The 24,122-nt window shown below is 42.3% G+C and overlaps 1 protein-coding gene across 3 annotated transcripts in view; it reads left to right on the forward strand.

Moving 5' to 3' along the window:
- The window catches only part of KLHL18 (kelch like family member 18), a gene marked incomplete at its 5' end in the record, with an annotated part of 54,514 nt that overhangs the window by 8,679 nt on the left and 21,713 nt on the right, over positions 1-24,122 (forward strand). For all 3 annotated transcript variants that reach the window (XM_082663659.1, XM_082663657.1, XM_082663658.1), the window contains one exon: positions 22,227-22,357. In XM_082663659.1, the coding sequence (XP_082519785.1) occupies positions 22,227-22,357 (131 nt within the window). The remainder of the gene's footprint in view (positions 1-22,226; positions 22,358-24,122) is intronic.

Below are 24,122 nucleotides of genomic sequence, written 5' to 3' on the forward strand. Positions count from 1 at the left end.
ATGGCACACCACCCATCTAGTCATGTAGGATTGAAACTCTAGGATTGGCTTTGGCTTGTCCCCTCTCTTTTAGGTGTATTTGTGGCATTTATCATAATGACAGTTACATAATTATTTACAGTATTGTAACTCTGTGAGAGCAGGGGCTGTGACTGAATCATTTACTGAGGTGTCTGCATAACAGGTGCTCAGTAACCCACTGTCCTAATTCAGACCCTCTTCACCTTTTACCTAACCTGGGGTTTCTTTAGCTCTAGCAACTTGCTGAGAATTCTTATAAACCCTTTAGGGGATGATTCTGGTATAGCTAAGGGATTGTTTTTCAGCTCTGATCATGTCATTCTCCTGCTCTGAGTGACTTCCCTTTCATTCTCATTCAGCAGTGTATCAGCAGATATGTCAGCGCCTTCCATGAGCCAAGTACTGTCCTAAGTGCTGGGGCTGCAGCAGCGAGCAGAGTAGGCAGAACCTCTGTGAGTGTGAGCTTACCTTCCAGCCTGGGGGTGTCGGGGACAGGACGACACAATAAACAAATGAATAGATATAAAATGTCCAGTGGTGATGCGTACTATGGAGAAAAATAAAGGATAATAAGGGGACTGAGTGCTGTTTTCTCAGAGGGACCAGAGCCAGTCTCTCTAAGTAGAGACCTGAAGGAAGGGAAGGAGGGATCCATGAGTGTATCTGAGGGAAGAGTATTCTAGGCAGAGGGAATAATCAGCACAGCTGAAGCAGGAGCATAGTTGGCATTTTGGGGAAATAGCAGGCAGCTGGTGTGATAAGAATAACATGACCCAGGAGAAAAGTGGAAGGACACAAGGTCGGAGAGGTAGCCCCCAGGCCCAGCGTAATTCCTTGCACAGTACAGTACAGCTCAGTAGATACTTGTTGAATGAGTGAGTGAATGAATGAATGAATGAAGCTAGACAGTATTTATTTATTTATGAATGAGTAAATGAAGAATCAGGGCAGGGCAGGGTGAGTCTTACGGGTGTATCTAAGAGAGGTAGGATGCATTTTCCATAGTTCATGAAGCAAGCACAGAATATCGTTTCCACTTTCCCCTTCTTGTCTGTTCAGGAGAGATAATGGTAATGGCCAGAGCAAGAGAGACCAATTCTGGCTTGTTGTTGAAGGAACGTCTGTTCTTCCACACCACAGAGAAAATCAGAGGTTAGAAACTTGTCAGGGGAGCAGGAAGTAGAACAGAGCTGCTCAGCTCTTGGTGGTTTTCAAAGGTGGTCCTACCCATGTTGGGTAAAGCTTGCCTTTTTTTTTTTTTTTTTTTTTTTTTTTTTTTTGCGTTATGCGGGCCTCTCACTGTTGTGGCCTCTCCCATTGCGGAGCACAGGCTCCGGACGCGCAGGCTCAGCGGCCATGGCTCACGGGCCCAGCCAATCCACGGCATGTGGGATCTTCCTGGACCGGGGCACGAACCCGTATCCCCTGCATCGGCAAGTGGACTCCCAACCACTGCGCCACCAGGGAAACCCAAGCTTGCCTTTTTTTCCACATGTCCATAGGCTATCACTTTAAGTCAGCAAGACATCTGGGAAGAGCCATGGGGTAGTGGCAGTGCAGGAGCAGCAGCCGCTGGCTGGTTTTCTCTAGGATTAATGGAAGGACTGCTGATTTAACTGAATCTCTGATTATTCTAAGCTGCTCACAGAAATCTGTCACTGCCTTCTGTGAGGTATAAGATGGAGAAGCTTAAGGATGTTCTGTTGGTGTCCACTGCCACTCTGGATGAATTTTCTAGGATCTCCACCTGTGTTCTTTTTTATAAATTAATTTATTTATTTTTGGCTGTGTTAGGTCTTCGTTGCTGTGCGCGGGCTTTCTCTAGTTGTGATGAGCGGGGGTTACTCTTTGTTGCAGTGTGCGGGTTTCTCATTGCGGTGGCTTCTCTTGTTGTGGAGCACGGGCTTTAGGTGCGCGGGCTTCAGTAGCTGTGGCATGTGGGCTCAGTAGTTGTGGCTCACAGGCTCTAGAGCACAGGCTCAGTAGTTGTGGCACACGGGCTTAGTTGCTCCGCGGCATGTGGGATCTTCCCAGAACAGAGCTCGAACCCATGTCCCCTGAATTGGCAGGCGGATTCTTAACCACTGCACCACCGGGGAAGCCCTCCACCTGTGTTCTTGATAGTCCAGTTCCTTCAGACTTGGCCCCTCTCTGCCTTTCTCCCCTAGTTGCCCACAGTCTCCGCCTGCTGGCTGTCTCTAAGGACCTAAGTTCTCCAACTTCTGGGGCTCTGTTGTAGTATTCCTTTGGCTTGGAGTACCCACTCACCTCGGCCAGCAGTCCTACCCATGCTTCAAAGCTCCTTTTGTAGTTTTCTCTTCTTAAGGGGAGAGAAGCGGCCAAACACACTCCTTCCTCTGTTCTCCTAAAGCACTTTGCATTTGTGTCTGTTCAGCATTGTCTTGTGGTTGAAAGTTTGCTTGCCTGACTCCCTGCCAACCTGTGTTTCTGTTGGGCAGAGACCCGTGCCATCTTCTTTCTTTTGCCCTATCACAGTGGAGAGTTGTTGTGTGAAATCCCATCTCTCTGAAGACAGTTTGCTCATATTCCTCCAGGTGCAGTTAATCTCTCCCTCTCCCACTTTAACCCCTCGTTACTCAGAGTATTGTCATTGCATCAGCATTGCCTGAGAGCCTGTGAGAAATGTAGGATGTCGGACCTACTAAGCTAGAATCTGGTGATTCTTACGTCCTGTGCACCTGAAAGTTTGAGAAACATTGCCTTAACACTTTGCACCTACCCCCCTTAGCATACTGAGCAGAATGTAGGTGTGTTAGAGAGTCTTTCTCCACCTCTAGATGTTGAGCTTTGGAAGCATGTGAAGCATCCATTAGTTAACACAGTACTTGGCATGTTTCAGGTGTTGAAAAGTGTTTGCTGAATTACCCTCAAGGGCCCCTGGCATTATGTTCGAGACGCTCCTTCAGTCAACATATTGTTGAAGTGCATTTAGCTGTGCATGGTGCTTTGCTAGGTACGTGAGGCACCCTGCTATGAGTAGGAGTCAGCCCCTAACTTTGGCATTTAAAGATTGGTAAGAGAGAGAGCTACCCATCAGTTAACTATGAGACAAGGCAGAGCGTGATAAATTCCATAACTGCCCCGGTATCACCAGAGGCCTGAGGGAACACCAGAGAGACGGCAGTTGTTTCCAGTTTAGAGGGTTTGTGATGGTTTCATGGAGAGGATGGTGTCTGATTGGTACCTTGCAAGATGAATAGGACTTTGACAGACAGATATGGTAGGAAGAGGCATTCCATGCTGGGGAGAGCCTGTTCAAGGGCCCAGGCATGAAAGTGCACATGCAGGATGTTTCTTGAACAGGTAAGACATGGAGGAGCAAGGTGGAAGGTGTGATTGGGGAGGTGGGTTGAATGCAGACTGAACTCCTTGAATTCTCATGGTCAGGAGTCTGAACTGGTAAGAAACATTTGCAAATCACATGTGGTTGGTACAGTTAGATGTTGAGTGGTTTCTGATGACTCCTCCCTCCTGTCTCCTACTTACCTCCCATTCTACCTTGCTGGACGTGGGTGAGCCAGGGGAGGGTTTGGAAGATGTGGGGACAGGCCTGAGTGTTTAGCCAGCTCTTTACTGGCTCTTTCTGTGGGACCATAGCCCCAGGTCTTTTTTTAGTGCTAGCTGGTCAGCCACTTCCTCCCTCACCCCCTTCCTGAATCACTTACCCCGTGGGGCGCCCTAAAGCAGAGACACACAAGCTCCATCACAGAGGGTTTCACACAGTGTGCTTTAAATGTCATCAAAACCCCAGACCAAACCAATTCCGTATGTTTCATTGTACTTGTCATCTGTTTCCCGGCCCCATGGGTTTGTGAGGACTAAACATTTCTGTGTCGGGTAGGATGGATGAGCATCCCTCTGACCGTGTTCTGGGCTGGCAGGCAAGCTATCCAGCATTCAAGATGAAGTGACACCCCCCACACCCCATTTCATTACATGCCACCTTGTTAGACATGCACCTGAACTAGACAACTGTGGAGTGGCTTATTTCTTCCAGGGTTGAGAATGCACTGTTAGTTTGGAAGGCAAGCCCTCCACCAGTTGGCCCCAAGCCTTATCATCTTTTCCTTGAGGCTTTTACTTCAACTAATAAATTTTCAGATAAGGTTAGAGAGTAACACTCTTTACGCTTTCTGTAGTTAAGGGCCAGTGCCTTCCTCCCACTAGTTCTACCAGCCCTGAGCCAGAAGACCAGGATTCAAAAGAAGAGGTGAAACTCATAGAAGTTTTGTTACTTTTATCCCAGATGAAGGACTGAGAGCTACCTTTTAGATGAAATCGTTTTAGGATTCATTAAGAAGACTTGAGAATGAGGCACTAAGTGCTAGGATACAATCCTTCCTTTCCATGGGAAGAATATTCAGCCTTGATGTGGAGACATTCATTAGGGACAACATAGTGTGGTATCTTGTGTGCTAGAGGCTTGTACCAGGTGCTACAGGAAGGGGAGAGCTGACTGCCTGGAAGTCAGGTTAGCCCCTCAGGAGGGAGCATTTGAGCTGGATCTTCAAGGATGAGGAATAATTCACCAGGCAGAAAAGTAAGGGATAAGGATCCAAGCAGAGGGAATAGAGTGATGTAAGGGAATTGGCAGAGGCTTGGAAGAGAGGCATGGTGGGGAATAAAACTGGTTAGGGTCAATTGGCGCCAGTTTAGAATTTGGATCTGACTCAGGCAGTAGGGAGCTCAACAAAATGGAGACTGACACGACCAGACTCAATTTTAAATCGAGTGGATTCATTCAGAAACTTCATTCATTTAACATATACTGAGTGTTAATTGCTAGACTATTCCAGGAAACATGAAAGATTGCTCCCTTGGTGGGACTCGTGTTTTAGGAGGATAGGTAAGTTCGTTTTGTCAGGCAACCACCATTTGCTCGTCAAGGTTACCAGTGACCTCCACTTCCATGATGTAGAGCTATTCCATGACCACAGAGATCTCCCTTGTGCTACCCCTTTATCATCAGGCCCATCTCCCTCCCACCCACCATCTCTAATCGCTAGCAACCACTAATTTGTTCTCCATCTCTGATTTCAAGAGTGTTATATAAATGGAAACAGAGTATTTGACCTTTGAGATTGGCTTTTTTCACTCAGTGTAATGCATTTGAGGGCCATCCAAGTTGTTGTGTCGATAGTTTTTCCCTTTATAGTTCTGAGTAGTGGTCCATGGTATGGATGCACCACGTTTTGTTTAACCACTCACCCATTGAAGAACATTTAGGCTCTTTCCAGTTTGGGCGTATTACGATTAAAGGTGCTGTGAACATTCATTTACAGGATTTTGTATGAATGTAGGTGTTCATTTCTCTGGGATAAATGCCCAAGACTACAACTGCTGTGCCACATGGTAAATTCATTTTCAGTTTTAGAAGAAGTCACCAAACTGCTTTCCTGAGTAGCTGTACCATTTTACATTCCTACCAGCATATGTGAGTGCGATGGTTAGTTTTGTGTGTCAGCTTGACTGGGCTTTGGTGCCCAGTTGTTTGATCAAACACCAGTCTAGATGTTGCTGTGAACATATTTTTTAGATGTGATTAACATTTAAATAGTAGACTTAGAGTAAAGCAAGTGACCGTCCTTAATGTGATGGGCCTCATCCAATCAGTCTAAGGTCTTAAGAGCAAAAACTGAGGTTTCCCAAAGAAGAAACAGTTCTTCCAGGTTGCAAGATAGAAACCCTGCCTTTATTTCCCACTTGCTGGCAGATTTCAGTGAATTTTTGTATAAACTGAGGTTTATGTCAGAGTTCCTTTTTTTGCTTAAAGACGTCCAATTGCTCCAGTCTTATTTGCTGAAAAGACTGTCTTTCCTCCATTCAAGGTACACAAATGGTTGTGTACCTTTGTCGAAAACCAGTTGGCTGTACCTGTGTGGGGCTACTTCTGGGTTCTCTGTTCTGTTTCATTGGTCAGTGTCCCTATTCCTGCGCCAGTACAGCACAGTTTTGCTTATTCTAGCCATCTGTGTAATAAATCGTGAAATGGGTAGTTACTCCTCCCACTGTACTATTTTATTTTACCTTTTTCCCCCATTGTAACTGTTTTCAATTGTACAATTCAGTGGCATTAAATGTATTTACAATGTTGTATAGCCATCACTGCTATCTATTTGTAAAAACTTTTTCATCACCCAAAGCAGAACTCTATAAACATTAAGCAATAATGCCTCAATGCCCCTTATTTCCAGCCCCTGGTAGCCTTTGTTTTATTTTTTGTCCCTATGATTTTCCCTATTCTAGACCCTTCATATAACTGGAATCATAAAATATTGTCCTTTTGTCCCTGGTTTATTTGGCTTAGTATAATGTTTTCAGGGTTCATCTATGTTGTAGTATGCATTAGAATATCATTCCTTTTTTAAAAAATAGTCTTTTGTTTTGTTAGAGCAGCTTTAGGTTCACAGCAGAAATGAACAGAACACAGAGATTTCCCATACACTCCCCGTTCCCACTGCACACACAGCCTCCCCCACTATCAGTATCCTGCACCGGAGTGGTACATTTGTTACAATCGATAAACCTATATCGAGACATCATTATCACCCAAAGTCCATAATTTACATTAGGGCGCACTTTTGTGATAAATGTGTCATACATTTATCAAAAACCATATTCTGTGCCTAAAAATCTGCCCTAAATGTTAGCTGTGCTCCACCTATTAATCCCTCCCTAACCCCTGGCAACCAGTGATCCTTGTACTATCGCCATACTTGTGCCTTTTCCAGAATGTCATGTAGTTGGAATCATACAGTATGTAACTTTTTAAGATTGGCTACTTTCACTTAAATATGCATTTAAGGTTCCTCCCGGTCTTTTCATGGCTTGATAGCTCATTTCCTTTTTTTTTAAATTTATTTTTGGCTGCATTGGGTCTTTGTTGCTGCGCACAGGCTTTCTCTAGTTGCAGCGAGCAGGGGCTACTCTTCATTGTGGTGCGTGGGCTTCTCATTGCAGTGGCTTCTTTTGTTTCAGAGCACAGGGTCTAGGCACGTGGGCTCAGTAGTTGTGGCTCGTGGGCTCTAGAGCGCAGGCTCAGTAGTTGTGGCACATGGGCTTCGTTGCTCCGCGGCATGTGGGATCTTCCTGGACTAGGGCTCGAACCCGTGTCCCCTGCATTGGCAGGCGGATTCTCAACCACTGTGCCACCAGGGAAGTCCCAGCTCATTTCTTTTTAATGCTGAAAAATATTCCATTGACCTGATGTGCCACAGTTTATTTATCCACTCACCTACTGAAGGACATCTTGTTTGATTCCAGGTTTTAGCAGTAATGAATAAAGTTGCTATAAACATTTATGTGCAGATTTTTATGTGGACATACATTTTTAACTCCTTTGGGAAAATCCCAGGGAGTGTGATTGCTGGATTATATGATAAGAATATGTTGAGTTTTGTCAGAAGGTGCCAAACTGTCTTCCAAAGTGGCTGTACCATTTTACATTCCCACCAGCGATGAATGAGAGTTTCTGTTGCTCCACATCCTTGTCAGCATTTGGTGTTGTCAGTGCTCTGGATTTTGGCCATTCTAGTAGATGTGTATTTTTACCTCTTTGTTTTAATTTGCGTTTCCCTGATGATGTGGTGTGGAGTATCTTAATATGCTTCTTTAATACGCTTATTTGTCAACTGTGTATCTTCTTTCGTGAGATTTCTGTTAGTCTTTTGCCCATTTTTAAATTCAGATGTTTTCTTGTTGGATTTTAAGAATTTTTTGGATATTTTGAATAACAGTCCTTTATCAGACATGTGTTTTACAAATATTTTCTTCCAATCTGTGGCTTCTTTCTTGATTTCATTCTTTTTAAGGCTGAATGATAATCTGTTGTATGTATATACCATGTTTTGTTTATCCGTTCATCTGTTGATGGGCACTTGGGTTGTTTCCATCTTTTGGCTACTGTGAATAATGGTGCTATGAACATGGGTGTAGAAATACCTCTTTGAGACTCTGCTTTCAGTTCTTTTGGATACATACCTAGGAGTGGAATTGCTGTGTCATATTGTTATTCTGTGTTTAACTTTTTGAGAAACCACCAAACTGCTTTGCACAGTGGCTACACCATTTTGCATCTCACCAGCAGTGCACAAGGGTTCCAATATCACCACATCTTCACCAGCACTTGTTATTTCCTGTTTGGTTTTTCTTTTTTTTTTTCCCTTGATAATAGCTATCCTCTTGAGTGTGGTGTGAAGTGGTGTCTCATTGTGGTTTTGATTTGTATTTCCCAGATGATTAATGATGTTAAACATCTTTTCATGTGCTTATTGGCCATTTGCACTTAATTTTTTTAAAGGAAGAGTAAAGGCTTTTTTTTTTTTTTTTTTTTTAATTTTTATTTTTGGCTGTGTTGGATCTTCGTTTCTGTGTGAGGGCTTTCTCTAGTTGTGGCAAGCGGGGGCACTCTTCATCGCGGTGCGCGGGCCTCTCACTATCGCGGCCTCTCTTGTTGCGGAGCACAGGCTCCAGACGCGCAGGCTCAGTAGTTGTGGCTCACGGGCCTAGTTGCTCCACGGCATGTGGGATCTTCCCAGACCAGGGCTCGAACCCGTGTCCCCTGCATTAGCAGGCAGATTCTCAACCACTGCGCCACCAGGGAAGCCCTGCACTTAATTTTTGTTAAAAATTGTTTTAGCTGTTTTAGTTCCTTTGCCTTTCCATATAAATTTGAGAATAATCTTTATATCTATAAAAATCTCGCTGGAATTTTGATAGGAATTGCATTAAATCTGTACACCAGTTTGCAGAGAATTGACATCTTTTTTGTGTTGAGTCTTGTAATCCTTGGACACAGTATGTCTCTCCATTTATTTAGATCTTTGATGTCTTTCATCAGTATTTTGTAGCATGTAAGTCCTCTAAATCAGCTTGTTGGATTTACACTGAAGTATTTAATTTTTTGAACAATTATATAATTATATTTCAAATTCTGGTTCACACGCGTTAATAGATAGTATGTGGAAATACAGTTGACTTTCTATGTCAATATTTTGTCCTGTAGCCTTATGTACTGTGACCTTGCTGAACTCACTCATTAGTTCTAGGTTAGTTCTGTGTGGGGTTTGGTGTTTCTGTGTGGGGTGGGGGTTGGTAGATTGCTTTGGATTTTGGACATAAACTGTCGTGTCATTGGCAGATAGGGATAGTATTATTTCTTATTTTCTGATGTGTATTCCTTTTATTTCATTTTGTTACCTTACTGCACTGGCTGGAACTTACAGGACTATGTTAAATAGCAGTGGTAGGAGTAGACATTCTTGCCTTTTTCTTCATCTTAGGGGAGGGCATTCAGTCTTTTACCAGTAAGTATGAAGTTAGCTAAAGTTTTTTTGTAGACATTCTTTATCAAGTTGAGGAAATTACCCTCTACTCCTAGTGTTTATCATGAATAGGTGTTGAATTTTGTAATATGCTTTTTCTGCGTTGATTGAGAGGATCATGTGACTTCTTTTTCTTTTAACCTGTTATTATGGTGGGTTATATTGATTAATTTTTGAATATTGAACCTGCCTTGGATCCCTGACATAAACCCTACTTGGTCACAGTATATAGTTCTTTTCATGTATTGCTGAATTCTATTTGCTAATATTTTGTTAAGGGTTTCTGCATCTATATTCATGAGGGATATTGGTCTGTCGTTTTCTCTTTTTTTGTATGGTCTTTGTCTAGTTTGGGTATTAGGCTAATACTGGCTTCATAAAATAAATTTGAGTTGTCCCCTCCTCTTCTATTTTCTGGAAGAGATTGTTTAGAATTGGTATTAGTTCTTTTTTAAATGTTTGGTGGAATTCTCTAGTGAAACCACCTGAGCCTGGAGACCTTCTTTTCGGGGGTTTTAAAATTACAAAATCGATTTCTTTATTAGCTATAGGGCTATTAAAATGATCAGGGTCTCATTTTGGAGGGGGAAGGGGAGGGGGAGTGTGAGCTATGAGTAACATTTCTTCAGAATCTACTGTTCACACTTACAGAGGAGGACACTAAGTAGCCCTAGCTCCTGTCCATCTGACCTCAGGCAGGTCACATACCCCAGTTATGATGGGGATTCAGATGCTGGGTTTGGCTATCCCTATCTAATGTTATGATATTTTTCTCAGAAGATAACTGCTAGGAATTCGAAAAATGAGTCATCCATGCAACAGGTATCTGTTGCCCATTTCTGCATCCCCCGCAGTGTTCCCAGTCAGTAAAACACTGTGTTTGCTTTATGCCTATGATGCCTGTAGCAGATGCTGTCACCCTGGTGTTTTCACACATGGGGTCCTTTAAGACCTAACTGTTGAGCAGAGTGGGGACCTTGAGGCACCACCGGGGTGCAATCAGAGCCGAAACCACCTTTAGTTAGAGCCCATCTATTAAGATCAGGAAGGAAGGTCCCCCTTTCCTGCATTTCCCCAGGGCTTTCTCCAGACCACAGTGCTTAGAGCTCTGGCTCTTAATGGCAGAACTAGCCTCAGTAGTCTAGACCAATCATTTATTGGCTCATGTAATCAAACAGGAGAACAGATAGGGTTGATGATGGGCCTGGGGGACTGAAATGCTGCTAAGACTCGTCCCCTCTGTGGTCAGCATCCTTCTCCCACTGCAGACTGCTTCATCACACATGGAAGGGGATGGAGCACCTGATAGCTCCTTGTTACCTGGAGGGATTGTCCCTCTTCCTTCTTCCTTATTTGAAAAATCCTGAGGAAGGGTCTAATTGGTAGGGCTTAGGTCATATTTTGTATAGTGTGGTGGGAATGAAGATAGAAGACATTCCCAGAAGAAAGTAAGGCACACTGAATAGAGCTGACATGAGATAGAGTCCATAGCTAGTCATGTTTGTTTGGAAGGTTTTTAGTGGCATGTATTGAAGCTACAGGTGTTTTCTGTTAACCTTCAAGTAACCTAAAACTGTTAATAGATCATCATCATCGTACTATTATAGATCATTCATGGTTAATATATTATTATAGCAGTATTAATACATAATTAATAGCTATATTTATACTACATAGCTATATAGAGATCATATGATATCTAGTTGATAGTAAATAATAATAATAGATTGTTGTACTAGCCCTCAAGTGTTGTGGTTATTTGAAGATTTACTGTGCCTACTTATATATGTAAGAAAATTTTGAAGGAAATGAGTAGAAAAAAAGTCACAGTGCCTCCTTCTCAGTCTTCCATATCCTTTTCTAAACTTAACTGAAAGAACCTGCAGTCCATTTTGACTATAACTTTTAGTGAAACTGCCTTTTTGTCTACAGGGTTAATTTATTTTCACAGGGAATTGTTGATTTTTCTGGGCAGCTATTAAGGATAGAGTTGGTATTTTAATTTCAATAAATATTTACTGAACTGTTTAGGGGATGTACAAGACCCTTATTACCTCAAAGAGTTTGAAGTCCACTGGAGTAGGTAAGAACAGAAAAGTACAGTTCTTGAGACTGAAGCTTCCCATCTCTAACATGGAGTAGCCTTACTTGTCTCACATGTTAAGATTTTGGTTGCCGTGGAGAGGTGGGCTGAGCTGGCTTTGTGCTGGGTGGTCGCTGAATAACGTGGAGGATTGGTTGATACCTGAGGTTGGAAGGCAGATGCTTCAAGGCATCTCCATGCAGTCCACCTCCTATGTATCTGATGGACAAGGCTGCATTATTTGCTGAGGCTAATTAGCATTGAAACTCCATGGGGGTGGGGGGTTGGAGAAAGAATAATTGTATAACTATGATTAAGAAACTGAAGTTTTGGGCTTCCCTGGTGGCGCAGTGGTTGAGAGTCTGCTTGCCAATGCAGGGGACACGGGTTCATGCCCCGGTCCAGGAAGATCCCACATGCCGCGGAGCAGCTGGGCCCGTGAGCCATGGCCGCTGAGCCTGCGCGTCCAGAGCCTGTGCTCCACAAGGGGAGAGGCCATAACAGTGAGAGGCCCACGTACCGAAAAAAAAAAAAAAGAAACTCAAGTTTTAGGGACTTCCCTGGTGGTCCAGTGGTAAAGAATCCGCCTTCCAATGCAGGGGACCTCGGGTTCGATCCCTGGTCAGGGAACTAAGATCCCACATGCCCTGGGGCAACTCAGCCTGCACACCATCGCATGCCTCGACGAGAGAGAGAAAACCCGCAGGCCACAACTAGAGAGAAGCCCACGTGCTGCAACGAAGAGACCACATGCTGCAGCAAAAGATCCTGCATGCCTCAACAAAGATCCCGCATGTTGCAACTAAGACCCAATGCAGCCAAAAAAATAAAGAAAATAAATAATAATTTTTTTAAAAAAAGAAAGAAACTGAAGTTTTAAAAAAAAGGCATTTGGTGGTTACAGGCTATTCATGACTCCAGAGTGAATGCCTTAGCTCACTTCCTTTTGAAAAGGAGCAAGTGTTGTATAAGACACTTTATCTCAGTGTTGGATTCCACAAAGTGCAGACAGATCATACTGGTTTGGCAAGGGAGTCTGTGAATACCAGCAGAAAATCAGGTGTGACGTGGGTGGAGAATGGGGGTTGGGGGGTCTTAGATAAGTGATCAGCATCTTCTTTCTAGAGAATGTGTTCACATCCCTCTTCATAATATTTCTTCCCTGTGACTCTAGAGCAGAGGTCAGCAAACTTTTTGTGTAAAGAAGCAGATAGTAAATATTTTTGGCTTTGCAGGCCGTTGGTCACTATCACAGCTGCTCAGTTTTGCCATTGTATGGGCATGTCTGTGTTCCAATTAAACTTTATATATGGACACTGAAATTTGGATTTTATACATGTCATGAATGATTAGGGTTGATTTTTTTCAACCATTTAAAAATGTAAAAACTACACTTAGCTCATGGGTCACACAAAAAACCAAGAGGCAGGAAGGCCGGATTTTGGCCCATAACCATGGTTTGCCGACCCTTTCTCTAAAGGTCTTAAAAATGAATTCTGTAAAGTTCTCAATTTAAGGACATTTTTTTAATTTAACAAGCACTTATTTAGCACTTAATATGTGCTACGCACTGTTTTAAATGCCATGCATTAAATGCTAATTTAATCTTCACAGTAACCCCATGAGTGAGGTACTGTTTACCCCATTTTTGCAGATTTCGTGAATTGAGGCACAGTGAAGCTAAGTAGCCCAGAGTTACGCTGCTAGTAAATGGCAAAACCTAGATTTGAACCCAGGCAATTTAGTTCCTGAGTATGTTCTTATCTACCATGATACACTTACTGTCTCTCTTAATTATCGACTTTATAGCCCAAAGGAATTTTAGAGATTAACCCATCGCTACTCATTTTTACAGACTCATTCTTACACACAAGATTCATAGCCTTTATGATTCAAATGTGTGCCTTAGTAAAATTATGGATTACTATTTATGCACTTTCAGCATCTCGTGACTGCCTAAATGCTTAGTCTTAAACCCCACTGATCCCAAGGGTATTCTGTCTGCGCAGGCAGGGCACTTAACTGTTCACTTATTGTTTAATTTATGTTCATTGTGGGCTCCTTGAAGGTAGGAGCAATAGTATCAAAATGTTTTCCGTCAAAGAGAAATAAATTCTGGGTATATCTTTTGCTTTCTTTGGGAACACCTGTCTCAGATTACTTCCAACTCAGATTTTGTCCTGCTGCTTTTCCTGCTTGAATAAGCAACTGGTTGAATCTTGCGCCTCGCCTGCCTGTGATAGGGAACAGAATTTGTGGTGTCATGCTACACTATCCCTGTTGATCCAAAGATACCACCAGGGCAGGGTCAGGAATGGAAGATTTCCCAGTCTTTCCAAGGAAGAAAATGAGAGGAGGAGGAGGTGTGTGTGTGTGTGTGTGTGTTTTAAACCAAGTCAAAACTTAGGTAGACATGAGGTGCTCAGGATTTCTGGTTCCTTTTGCTCAGTCAAGGTCTCAGACACTACTAACTAGAAGGGACCTCCAAGAACCTCTGGTGCAGGGGTTTCTGTGCTACAGGGATTCTGCAATTATTGCAGGGGACCCTCAAATCTATATGTGCACCAATCTGTGGGCCAGATAAATTATATCGTTTAGGTGTATGTACAGTTACTTTTCAAATGCATGTAGATTCCATCATGATTAAAAAGAAAGCTTTACTGAATTCGTGATAGGCTACTGTTAACACAACTACTACCTTTTGAGAGCCCTGATCCAGTTAAAGCCCTTTATTTACAGATGAAGAAACTGAGGCTCAGGGGTAAAGGGAAGAGATTTGCCTGGGTCATACAGAACAGGAAGAGCTGGCCTTGAAATCGGTGCAGTTTATATGTATCATATGGCTTGTGCTCTCTGTCTCCTCTGGCATGGGCACAGGTAGAGACTGGCAAGTATTTTGACCTTTGACGCCATGCTGAACTTTCTAATAATGCCTAACAGAGTGGTTGATTGTGATATTTTTTCCAGTATTTTTGGTGCTGCTTTTAAGAAGTTTTTTTAAACTAGTATATTCCTTGCTGTGCGCCCTGTAAGTAATAATCCTATATTCCAACCTGGAAACCTGAGATATGGTAAAATTAGGCAGCTTGCTTGTATCTGTAGTAGAGCTGGCCCTAAAACTCAGAGATTTAATCTCTCTCCCAGGGTTCTATTAATCAGACTGAACTTGAGAGGATTTCAGATATTTATATCTTGGTCTTTCATGGCTGTTGCTCTCAGCTGGGTGCAACAAAAAACTTTTAAATCTCTGTTAAGTGCCTGACGCTGTGCTGGGTGTTTTCACATGTATTGTATATAACTTAATTTAACGAGACCAAAGTTGCAATGCTGAGGCCCCTCTCAGAACAAGCTAAGTAGCACTCTGGTCCAAAGCCCATCCATCCAGGCATTTATTTATTTATCTGTTCACCATTATGGAGCACTTCTGTTGTTTGCAAAAGTGCCCTTGAATTATTCCCATTGGTGCCCAGGCTAGGACAAATCAGCACAGATCCATCCCTCCAAACAAGACCCAGGATTGACAGCAACATTAGCTTGGTCTGCACAGGACAATACTTTTTTCCCATTGGAGCTTCAGGAATTTGGAGTGTCCCTGGTCATTTGGTCAAATGATGTTCATATCAACCATTCTTAAATTAGGTCTTCTCAAATATACTTGAGAAGTCAGATGAATAGGAACGGTCTCACTTTTTTAGTTGGGAAGCCAAACTTGGAGGGGACGCGTCTGAGGTAACATAACTGGTGAGGGCCTTCTAACTCCAATGTTGATGCCACACCACCTGTCTGGTGGACCACCACTGCTCAGGAAAAGGCTCTGTGTCCACTCTTTGTAGAAGCTAAGTGGCAAGAATGCTCAGTCTTTGCTGCAGTTTTAGTGGAAGTGGTTTGGGCATTCCAGTTTGAATAGATTTTTTTTTTTCTTAGAAGCAAATTTGGCAGTATTGTGTATACCTAGGAAATCTTGTGATTGCCCCTAATTTGCTCCACAGATGCTGGTCATTGCAAATCATCCCACAGTGATTAAGTGGCTGGCGCTGATACACACGTAGTAAGTGGTCCTGTGAGCACGGGCAGTAGAGGTGTGTTGTGTACCTAATATCTTGATCCCACCTGGGTAACTTCCACATGTGTGTTTGTGAGTTTAGCTCTTTCAGTTCAGAGTGTTTCATGATACCATAGATTTGTTTCTTTCCTTCCCTCCTATCTTGTACTTTGAACCTGGGTCTTCCCAATACTTTACTATCTGATTCCATTTAATTCACTAACATTTAATTAAATTCATTTAATTTACTGTCTGATTCAATTGCATTGCTAATACTTTATGATTATAATATTGTTTTATTAATATTTGTAATATTGTTTGTTTAAAGGTAGGTATAGCAAAATGTGATTAAAGGTAGAGGTATATGCCAAATAGCCTTAACTTTTCTGACCAATCAATTATATGTTGCTTATTGATTATTTTTTCCTAAATTCTGTAGCAACAGTTCACATTTCTTTGCCACCTTAGGGATGGAAAAGGGAGGAGATTTGCAGTAACAGTGTGTAATTGAAGATCAGTGGAGAAAGTAGCCTTTGCGTGGACCTGTGTAATTCAAAATGTTAAAATAGGGAACACACTGTACTCCTGTATAAGCTGTAGTTTACAATATTAGATTTATCATTTGGATTTCCCATTTGTCCCTTTTTTTTTTAGGGAACTTTTTATTTTGAGATAATTGTAGATTCACATGCAGTTAAGAAATATTAACAGTGAGATTCCCATGTACCCTTTGCCCAGTTTCCCTCAGTTGTAATATCTTGCAAAATTATAGTACAGCATCACAAGCAGAATATTGACATTGACACAATCAGCTACTCTTATTCAGATTTGCCCAGTTTTACTTTCATTCACCTGTGTGTATTTAATTCTGTATACTTTTATTATGTGTGTTAGTTTATTTTTTAATTCTAAAAATTTCCCAGTTGGCTGAGAACTTGAGCTGGGAGGGGTGTGTTATTTACTGGGTCCCTCTCAAACTCCACCAGTAAACAACTCAAGTATAATTTCCTTTCACATAATAGCTACTTAACTGGGGCAAGTTAATTCTAAATCTTGGTTTCCTCATCTATAAAATGGAATTCACAATAGCTACTTAATGCAGAGGGTTGCCGTGAGGACTAAAATGAGAAAATATGTGTAATGGGTACTTAGCAAAAGGAACTTCATAAATGATCATCTCATTTTCTTTTTTTTAACTAAGAGTACAGTGAGAGTATTTGGGTTTTTTTTTAAGCTTTTCACAAAAGTGTATTATCCTAGGATTGTAGAATTGGAAGGTCCCTTAATAGTTTTAGAATCAGTGAAGGACTTCCCTAAACGTTCTTAGGTAATAAGCTGTTATTCTTTGTGATAAACTAAAATGTGCCTCCTTGTACCTTGCAGATCTGCCCTCATCCACGTGATAGCCCTTCTCTTTGAGGACAGCTATAGTTATCCCTAAATTACCTATCCTTTAGCCATTCCTCGTAAGATGTAGCTTCCAGACCCTTTCCCATCTTGGTCTCACTCTTCTAGATAAAGACAAATTAGTTGTTCCCCTTAACTGAACAGAGAATTCAGATGTAATCTGCCTAGCATATCCCAAGATAGGCCTGTCTTCTCTTTAGCTGAGCTTTTTTGGGAAATCAGGTCACCTAGTTCGTGCACATACAGCTTGTTCTTTTGTCTTCTGTTTACTTTGTAGATGGAAAATAAATGCATAGCAGTGTAACACAGCAAACTGAATGCACATTTTGCCCTCATTTCCTCCTGTAATCCCATTAAAATGATAGTAAGAGGGAAAAGAGAGATCGGCAAATGAGAGGTCAACGGAATGTTGAAGCCAGGAAGCAAGTGTGATTAACTTAGTGGGCCAGAGGAACTGAAGGTGCCTGCTTTGGCAGGGAGTGGTGGGGGGGAACTAACAAAGAGGATTTGTAATGCAGAGCCCTGGAATAGCTCCAGAATCGGAGAAACCAAATATTGGAAACAGGAAGATTAGTCGAAAGTCTATGTGAAAAGCATTTAGATGCCTACAACCCCTCCTCTACTGTCTCAGGAGACAGATATTTTAGTCTTAGATATTGAACCAGAGACACACCAAGCACAGAAGATGAGATGGAATATGGAGCAAAACTGAAAATAGGGGCTTTAAGACAAAGTTCTATATAGTGATTAATAGGACCATTCCCCTTTCTCAGTTTTCAGAGTATCTGCAGGCAGGTGCCGTCATGCAAGAGACTGAAAGATCCTCCTCTGATAAATTTAATCCCAGAGAAAAAGTCTTAGCGATACTGTCTACTTTTGGGGATCCTCAATAAAATGACAGATTCTTCTTGCCTGATCACCCTAATGTGAAGCCCATAAGTTGGCAAGCTTAGCTCCCCTACACAGAGCTTTCAAACAGCTTCTAAAAGTATGAGCAGATAGCCAAGTGTCATGAGACATTTAAAGAACATAAAAGACAGAGTCCAGGGGACCTCCCTGGCGGTCCAGTGGTTAAGACTGCACTTCCAATGCAGAGGGCGCGGGTTCCATCCCTGTTTGGGGAACTGGGATCCCACATGCCGCATGGCCAAAAAATAAAATAAAATAAAAAGTACTGTTCTGAAACTCTAAACAGTTCCTTGGGGAAAAAAAGTCCAAATCAAATGGAGGTGAAAAAAACCTCAGGAAACAGTAAAATCAGGGAGAAGAAGAAGGAAAGATTTTAACTATAATATCTTGAGAGAGATTAGAGAAAATATTGCATGCATAAAAGATGAACTAGATTCTTTAAAAAAAAAAAGAACCTCCAGAAGACAAGACCTCCTAGAAATTAAAAATATGATGACTTCCCCGGCAGTCCAGTGGTGAGACTCTGTGCTCCCAATGTTGGGGGCACGGGTTCGACCCCTGGTCGAGGAACTAGGATCCCACATGCCACATGTCATGCCACCCCCCAAAAAAAAGGAATTAAAAATATTATAGCAAGTATGAAAAATACAACACAGAAATATTGAAAGGTAATGTTAAAGACAACTCCCAGAAGATAAACCAAATGAAAGAGATGGAAATGGGGAGAACAGATAAAATAAATTATAGAGGATCATTCCAAGAGGTCTAACACCTGACGAATGGAAATTTGAGAAGAAATAAACAGTAGAGAGGAGGAAATTATCAAAGAAATGGTATGAAAAGATGTTTTCAGAACTAAAATCATATCTATAGATTGATACAGCACAGTGAATGAAAGAAAACCAACTCCAACTTACAGCCCTGTGAAATTGCAGATCTCTGAGGATAAAGAGAAAGTCCCAAAAGCCTCTAGAGAGAATAGTCATATAATGTTAGTATTCAAAATGGCATTAGCTTGCTCAAAAGCCACAAACTAGGGCTTCCCTGGTGGTGCAGTGGTTGAGAGTCCGCCTGCCGATGCAGGGAACACGGGTTCGTGCCCCGGTCCGGGAAGATCCCACATGCCGTGGAGTGGCTGGGCCTGTGAGCCATGGCCGCTGAGCCTGTGCGTCCGGAGCCTGTGCTCCACCACGGGAGAGGCCACAACAGTGAGAGGCCCGCGTACAGCAAAAAAAAAAAAAAAAAGCCACAAACTAGAAGACAATGGAACAATACCTTCAAAATTCTGACAGAGGTGAATTCCCTGGCGGTCCAGTGGTTAGGACTCCTTGCTTTCACTGCCGAGAGTGTGGGTTCAATTCCTGGTTGGGGAACTAAGATCCCGCAAGCCACATGGCATGGCAAAAAACCAAAAAATTCTGATAGAAAAAAATATTCTCAACCTAGAATTTTACAGCCAGCTAAACTATCACCCAAGTTTAAGGATAATAAAGACATTTTCAGACATTTTGTGCATATGCCCTCTGATATTGTGATATAATAAGAAATATGTTTTTGGTCTTTGTCCCTGATTCCTGGCACAGAGCTCCTAAAATCATTATAACTTCCTGAGTAGTAGGGGTAATAAGACCATCTTTTGTTGTAATATTTGCCCTTTGTTCTCAGTTCCTGACACAAGAGCTTCTAAAAACCTTGGAATTTTCTGAGTGATAGGGGTAAGAGGAGAAGTCAGCTAAGTTTACACTAATGAGGTAACTCTGTGTGGGCCCCTAGATAGCTTCAGGTTGGGGTCTGGTTGCCAGAAGAACCAACCATGTAATCAGAGGGTTGGAACTTTCAGCACCACCTCTCTGCCTCTGGGGAGGGGAGAGGGGCTGGAGATTGAGTTGATCACCAATGAGTTAATCAGTCATGCCTACAGAAAAATCCCATTCTAGCAAATTATCAAACCTGAAGAGGAGGTTTTGGGGACACCTCCCCCACCCTGACCGTCTAGCTGATGGGTCAGAAGTATGAGTGGCCCAGTTAGCATCTGAAGCAGGGGCAGTCTGGTGGGACTGAGTCCTTAACCTGTGGGGTCTGCACTAGCTCTATGTGGTTAGTGTCAGATTTGAATTAAATTGTAGGATACCAATTGGTGTCTGGAAAGTTGGAGAATTGGTTGGTGTGAGAACAAAGCCCACACATATCGTGAAAGAAGTGCTGTGAGTTAAAAACAGTTTATAGTACACCCTTTCTTAGGAAGCTCTGCTAGAAGACACTTTTCACCAGAACAAGGGAATAACAAAGAAGAGGACTAAATGGGATCCAGGAAACAGGAGTTCCAATATAGGCAAGGGGAAAGGAATTCCCAGAAAGACAGAGTCCCAGTATGGATGTCACAAGAACAAACTGATAGGGTACCTGATGGAACATATTAAAGGGAGTTTTACACTTTATTATTATCTTCAGGGAAAACAGAAATTATACCAACAAAGAAATGTAATCATAGTATACATCCTGGCTTGTCTACAAATAGTATTCACATAGATCTAATAATGCAATTCTTAATGTTAATTTGACCAAAATTTGGCATAATTCTATGGGAAAATGGAGATAGTATGTGAAGTAGTATGAAGTAGTATGTGAAGAGAGCATGTCAGAGCAAAATCCTAATCTTCCATCATAAGAATTAAATATGTAACCTAATAGTTATATTTTGCCACATAACAAATTACCCCAAAACTTAGTGACTTAAAATAACAGATATTTATTATCTCACAGTTTCTGTGGGTCAGGAATTCAGAAGCAGGATTTGAGAAGCTCTCATGAGGTTACAGTCCAGGTGTCACCTTGGGCTGCAGTCATCTGGGCCTCTCAGGATATGTTGTTATCTGGCTTCCCTGAGAGCATGTGATCCAGGAGAGACAATTAGAGGAATTTGCAGTGTGTTTTATGACCTAGCCTTAACGTGACATCCCATCATCACTTCTGCTACGTTCCATCAGTCACACAGACCAGCCCTGAGACATTGTGGGAGGGACCTGCACAACATGAATACCAGAAGGCAGGGATGAGTTGGGAGCTATTTGGAGGCTGACTACCACAAGTAATAACTAAAAGTGAAAATTCAAGAAATAATATTAGAGGCATATTACTTAGAAAGATAGAGATAAATACCAGAAGAAAGTGGCTGCCCCAGGAGCAGAAATCAGGGAACCAGAAACTTCTGGTTTTCATTATAAGCCTTGTAAAACAACTTTAAGAAATATTTGCATTTATTACTGTGATTTTTTTTTTAATTATGAAAAACCCTCAAAGCATGCAGCCATTTAATGTCCCCAACACTGGTAGTAGGACAACACATGGATTATATGAGGAACTCCTAGAATCTGAATCTAGTAAGGATCCTTTGGTATTTGGATGGTTGTGTGCTTGATCTTGAAGGACAGTTTACAGATAATAAACCTAAAGTTCAGTGAAAAAGAGGACATAGTGAGAGAACCTGAGCTAGAATCCTTGAATAAATACGACACAAAGAGATGAGCATCAGATAGTGAGATGGCTCTGGCATTTCACTAATGTGGAACTTAGGTGAAGGGGAGGAAAAAAAAGACTGTTTGCTCTTTCTGAAGAGTAGAAAATTCTGAAGTGGAAATGTTTATGTGTCTTGGAGCTATAAATGGCAAAGTTAAAGGGAGTATCCTTTTGGCAGATAGTTGGAAAGCACTTTACGGAACTCCCCAGGCTAAGGATGTGTTCCTGAGCATTTGGTACAAGTTAGAGAGAGTCTGCCTCTGTCCACATGAGCCCTACAGGCCATGCAGAGCACTGGCCAGTCCACAGCCCCAGTCCTTCCAGCTGCTGCTGCCAGGGTCATGTTCCTTAGAGGACTCTGGGCTCCTTGTGGTCTACCACAGCCTGGTTGGTGCCCAGGGACCCCCTAACATCTGTGCCCACAATGCCTCCTCTGTCCTTGATCCCCACATGCACCCCCTATTCAAGCTTGTTTCTCCTCATCTCTTCCTGTCACTGTTTACTCTTCTGGAGGAGCCTACTGTTAGGTGCTTCAGCGTTCTTGGCCACTTTGTCTCTTCCATCTACCATCTAATAAAATTGGAATCAGGATAAAGTGTTCGAGAAATCAGGTCTTTGAGTTGGTGGGGGGAGTTTGGAGAGGTGCAGTGAAGATTGCCATATAAATAAAGACTTTTAACCGTTTTAATGCCTTATGAAAATGTGTTGTCTACATTCTCCTACTATAACCGTGTATGTTGAGTTTAAAATACTTCAAGGTCTCCATGAAAAGCCTCAGCTATCACGTCCTGGGATGCCATCAGTACCACTCCAGTGGGCAGACAGTTGAGCTGTGGAAGGGGCAGGGTGGTTTTTTGTACTTGCATTCCTCAATATCTGTCTTTGTATTTTACTTTGCCTGCAGATTGGGGACCACAAATTCAGTGCTCACCGGATCGTCTTAGCAGCCTCAATCCCGTATTTCCACGCTATGTTTACAAATGACATGATGGAGTGCAAGCAGGATGAGATTGTAATGCAAGGAATGGACCCAAGGTACTAAATTCCTCCATCAGGTTTCACAGCCTGCTTTCTAGGTGCAGTTTCAGCCTTGTGTTTGGTGCCCTTTGAGGGCCTTCCAGCAGGACCCAGTATCAAGCACAGCTCCACACACACAGTAGGTGACCAGTAAACAAGCTAGAACCTCAGCCCGTGGCCTGAGACAGGGTTAAAATAAGGAGGGTTTTGATGTGTTTTAACTCAATGAGAGTAACACGTCTCATAGGAACTAGAGTCCAAGATACGTTTTTAAAACTAGGACTGGGTACAAAGTTGGTGGTATATTATTCTCTTCACTTTTCTGTGCTAACCTTTCCAGCTGGCAGACTAGTCTTTCAAATAAGTGTCTTCATTCATTACCCTTCCCATCAGTCCAGAACAGTGTTGTCCACTGTTGTCCAACTTCCTGCCTCGATGGAGATGTTCTGTTTGTCCTCTCCAAATTGGTAGCCACTAACACATGTAGCTGTTGAGCACTTGAAATGTGACTAGTGGGACTGAGGGACTGAATTTTAAATATTATTTAATTTTAATTCATTTCAATTTAATTTTAGGGGAATTCCCTGGCAGTCCAGTTGTTAGGACTCCATGCTTTCACTGCCGAGGGCCTGGGTTCAATCCCTGGTCAGAGAACTAAGATCCTGTAAGCCACGCAGTGTGGCCAATAAATAAATAAATAAATAAGTAAATAATACATAATAATAAATTTAGTTTTAATTAGCCACGTGTGTCTACTGGCTGTTAATGTGATGACGCAGGTCGAGAAGGTAGCAGAAATCATGGTTATTTGATGGGTGAGAAAACTGAAGCCCGGGAATTCCCTGGTGGAGCAGTGGTTAAGAATCCGCCTGCCAATGCAGAGGACACGGGTTTGAGCCCTGGTCTGGGAAGATCCCACATGCCGCAGAGCAACTAAGCCCGTGCACCACATCTACTGAGCCCGCACTCTAGAACCCAGAAGCCACAACTGCTGAGCTCGCGTGCCACAACTGCTGAAAGCCGTGCGCTCTAGGGCCCATGCTCCGCAACAAGAGAAACCACGGCAATGAGAAGCCTGCGCACCACAACGAAGAGTAACCCCCACACGCTGCAACTAGAAAAAGCCTACGCGCAGCAATGAAGACCCAATGCAGCGAAAAATATAAATAAGTAAAATTTAAAAAAGAAGAAAACTGAAGTCCAAGGAGGTCAAGCCCAGAGTTTATCCCTCTAAACGTCTTTCAGTGTCCCAGAAAGCCCTCCATAATGGAATCATTGGCTCCAAATGTCAGTAGTGCTGAGGTTGAGCAATTCTGCCCTAGATGAGTTTTAGGGTCAGGAGGCAGTACTATAAACCCTGAAATTGCATCATTTACACACTTACTTAAAGTTATCCTTACATCTAGACCCTCTTTACAGAAATACTTTCCTGACTTCTGTATGAAGGCTTTATATAAACATATTCCACAGTATGCCTTTTGGGGCCTTGAAAGGAAAAAGGCATATTTATATGACTTAAAAGATTTTACTGCAAGTCTGTGAACTGAGGCTGTGTGTTTATAACCTAGGCTACATCCAAGGGTCCACTGTGCACCTACTATGTACCTGGCATTGTTCTGGGGTCTGGGCATGCAGAGCAAACAGGACACGCAAGATGATTCTTGTTGGGAGAGAGACAATAAATAAACCGATGACTCCAAAATATTAGCCAGTAAGCTGTCATTTGTTGCCTAACGTCTTAATCTCCCCATGGTGAAAACTTGAAGGAAAGGAGCTAGGAAAC

This window comes from Grampus griseus (genome assembly GCF_964374135.1).
Source record: "Grampus griseus genome assembly, chromosome: 10".
NCBI lineage: Eukaryota > Metazoa > Chordata > Mammalia > Artiodactyla > Delphinidae > Grampus > Grampus griseus.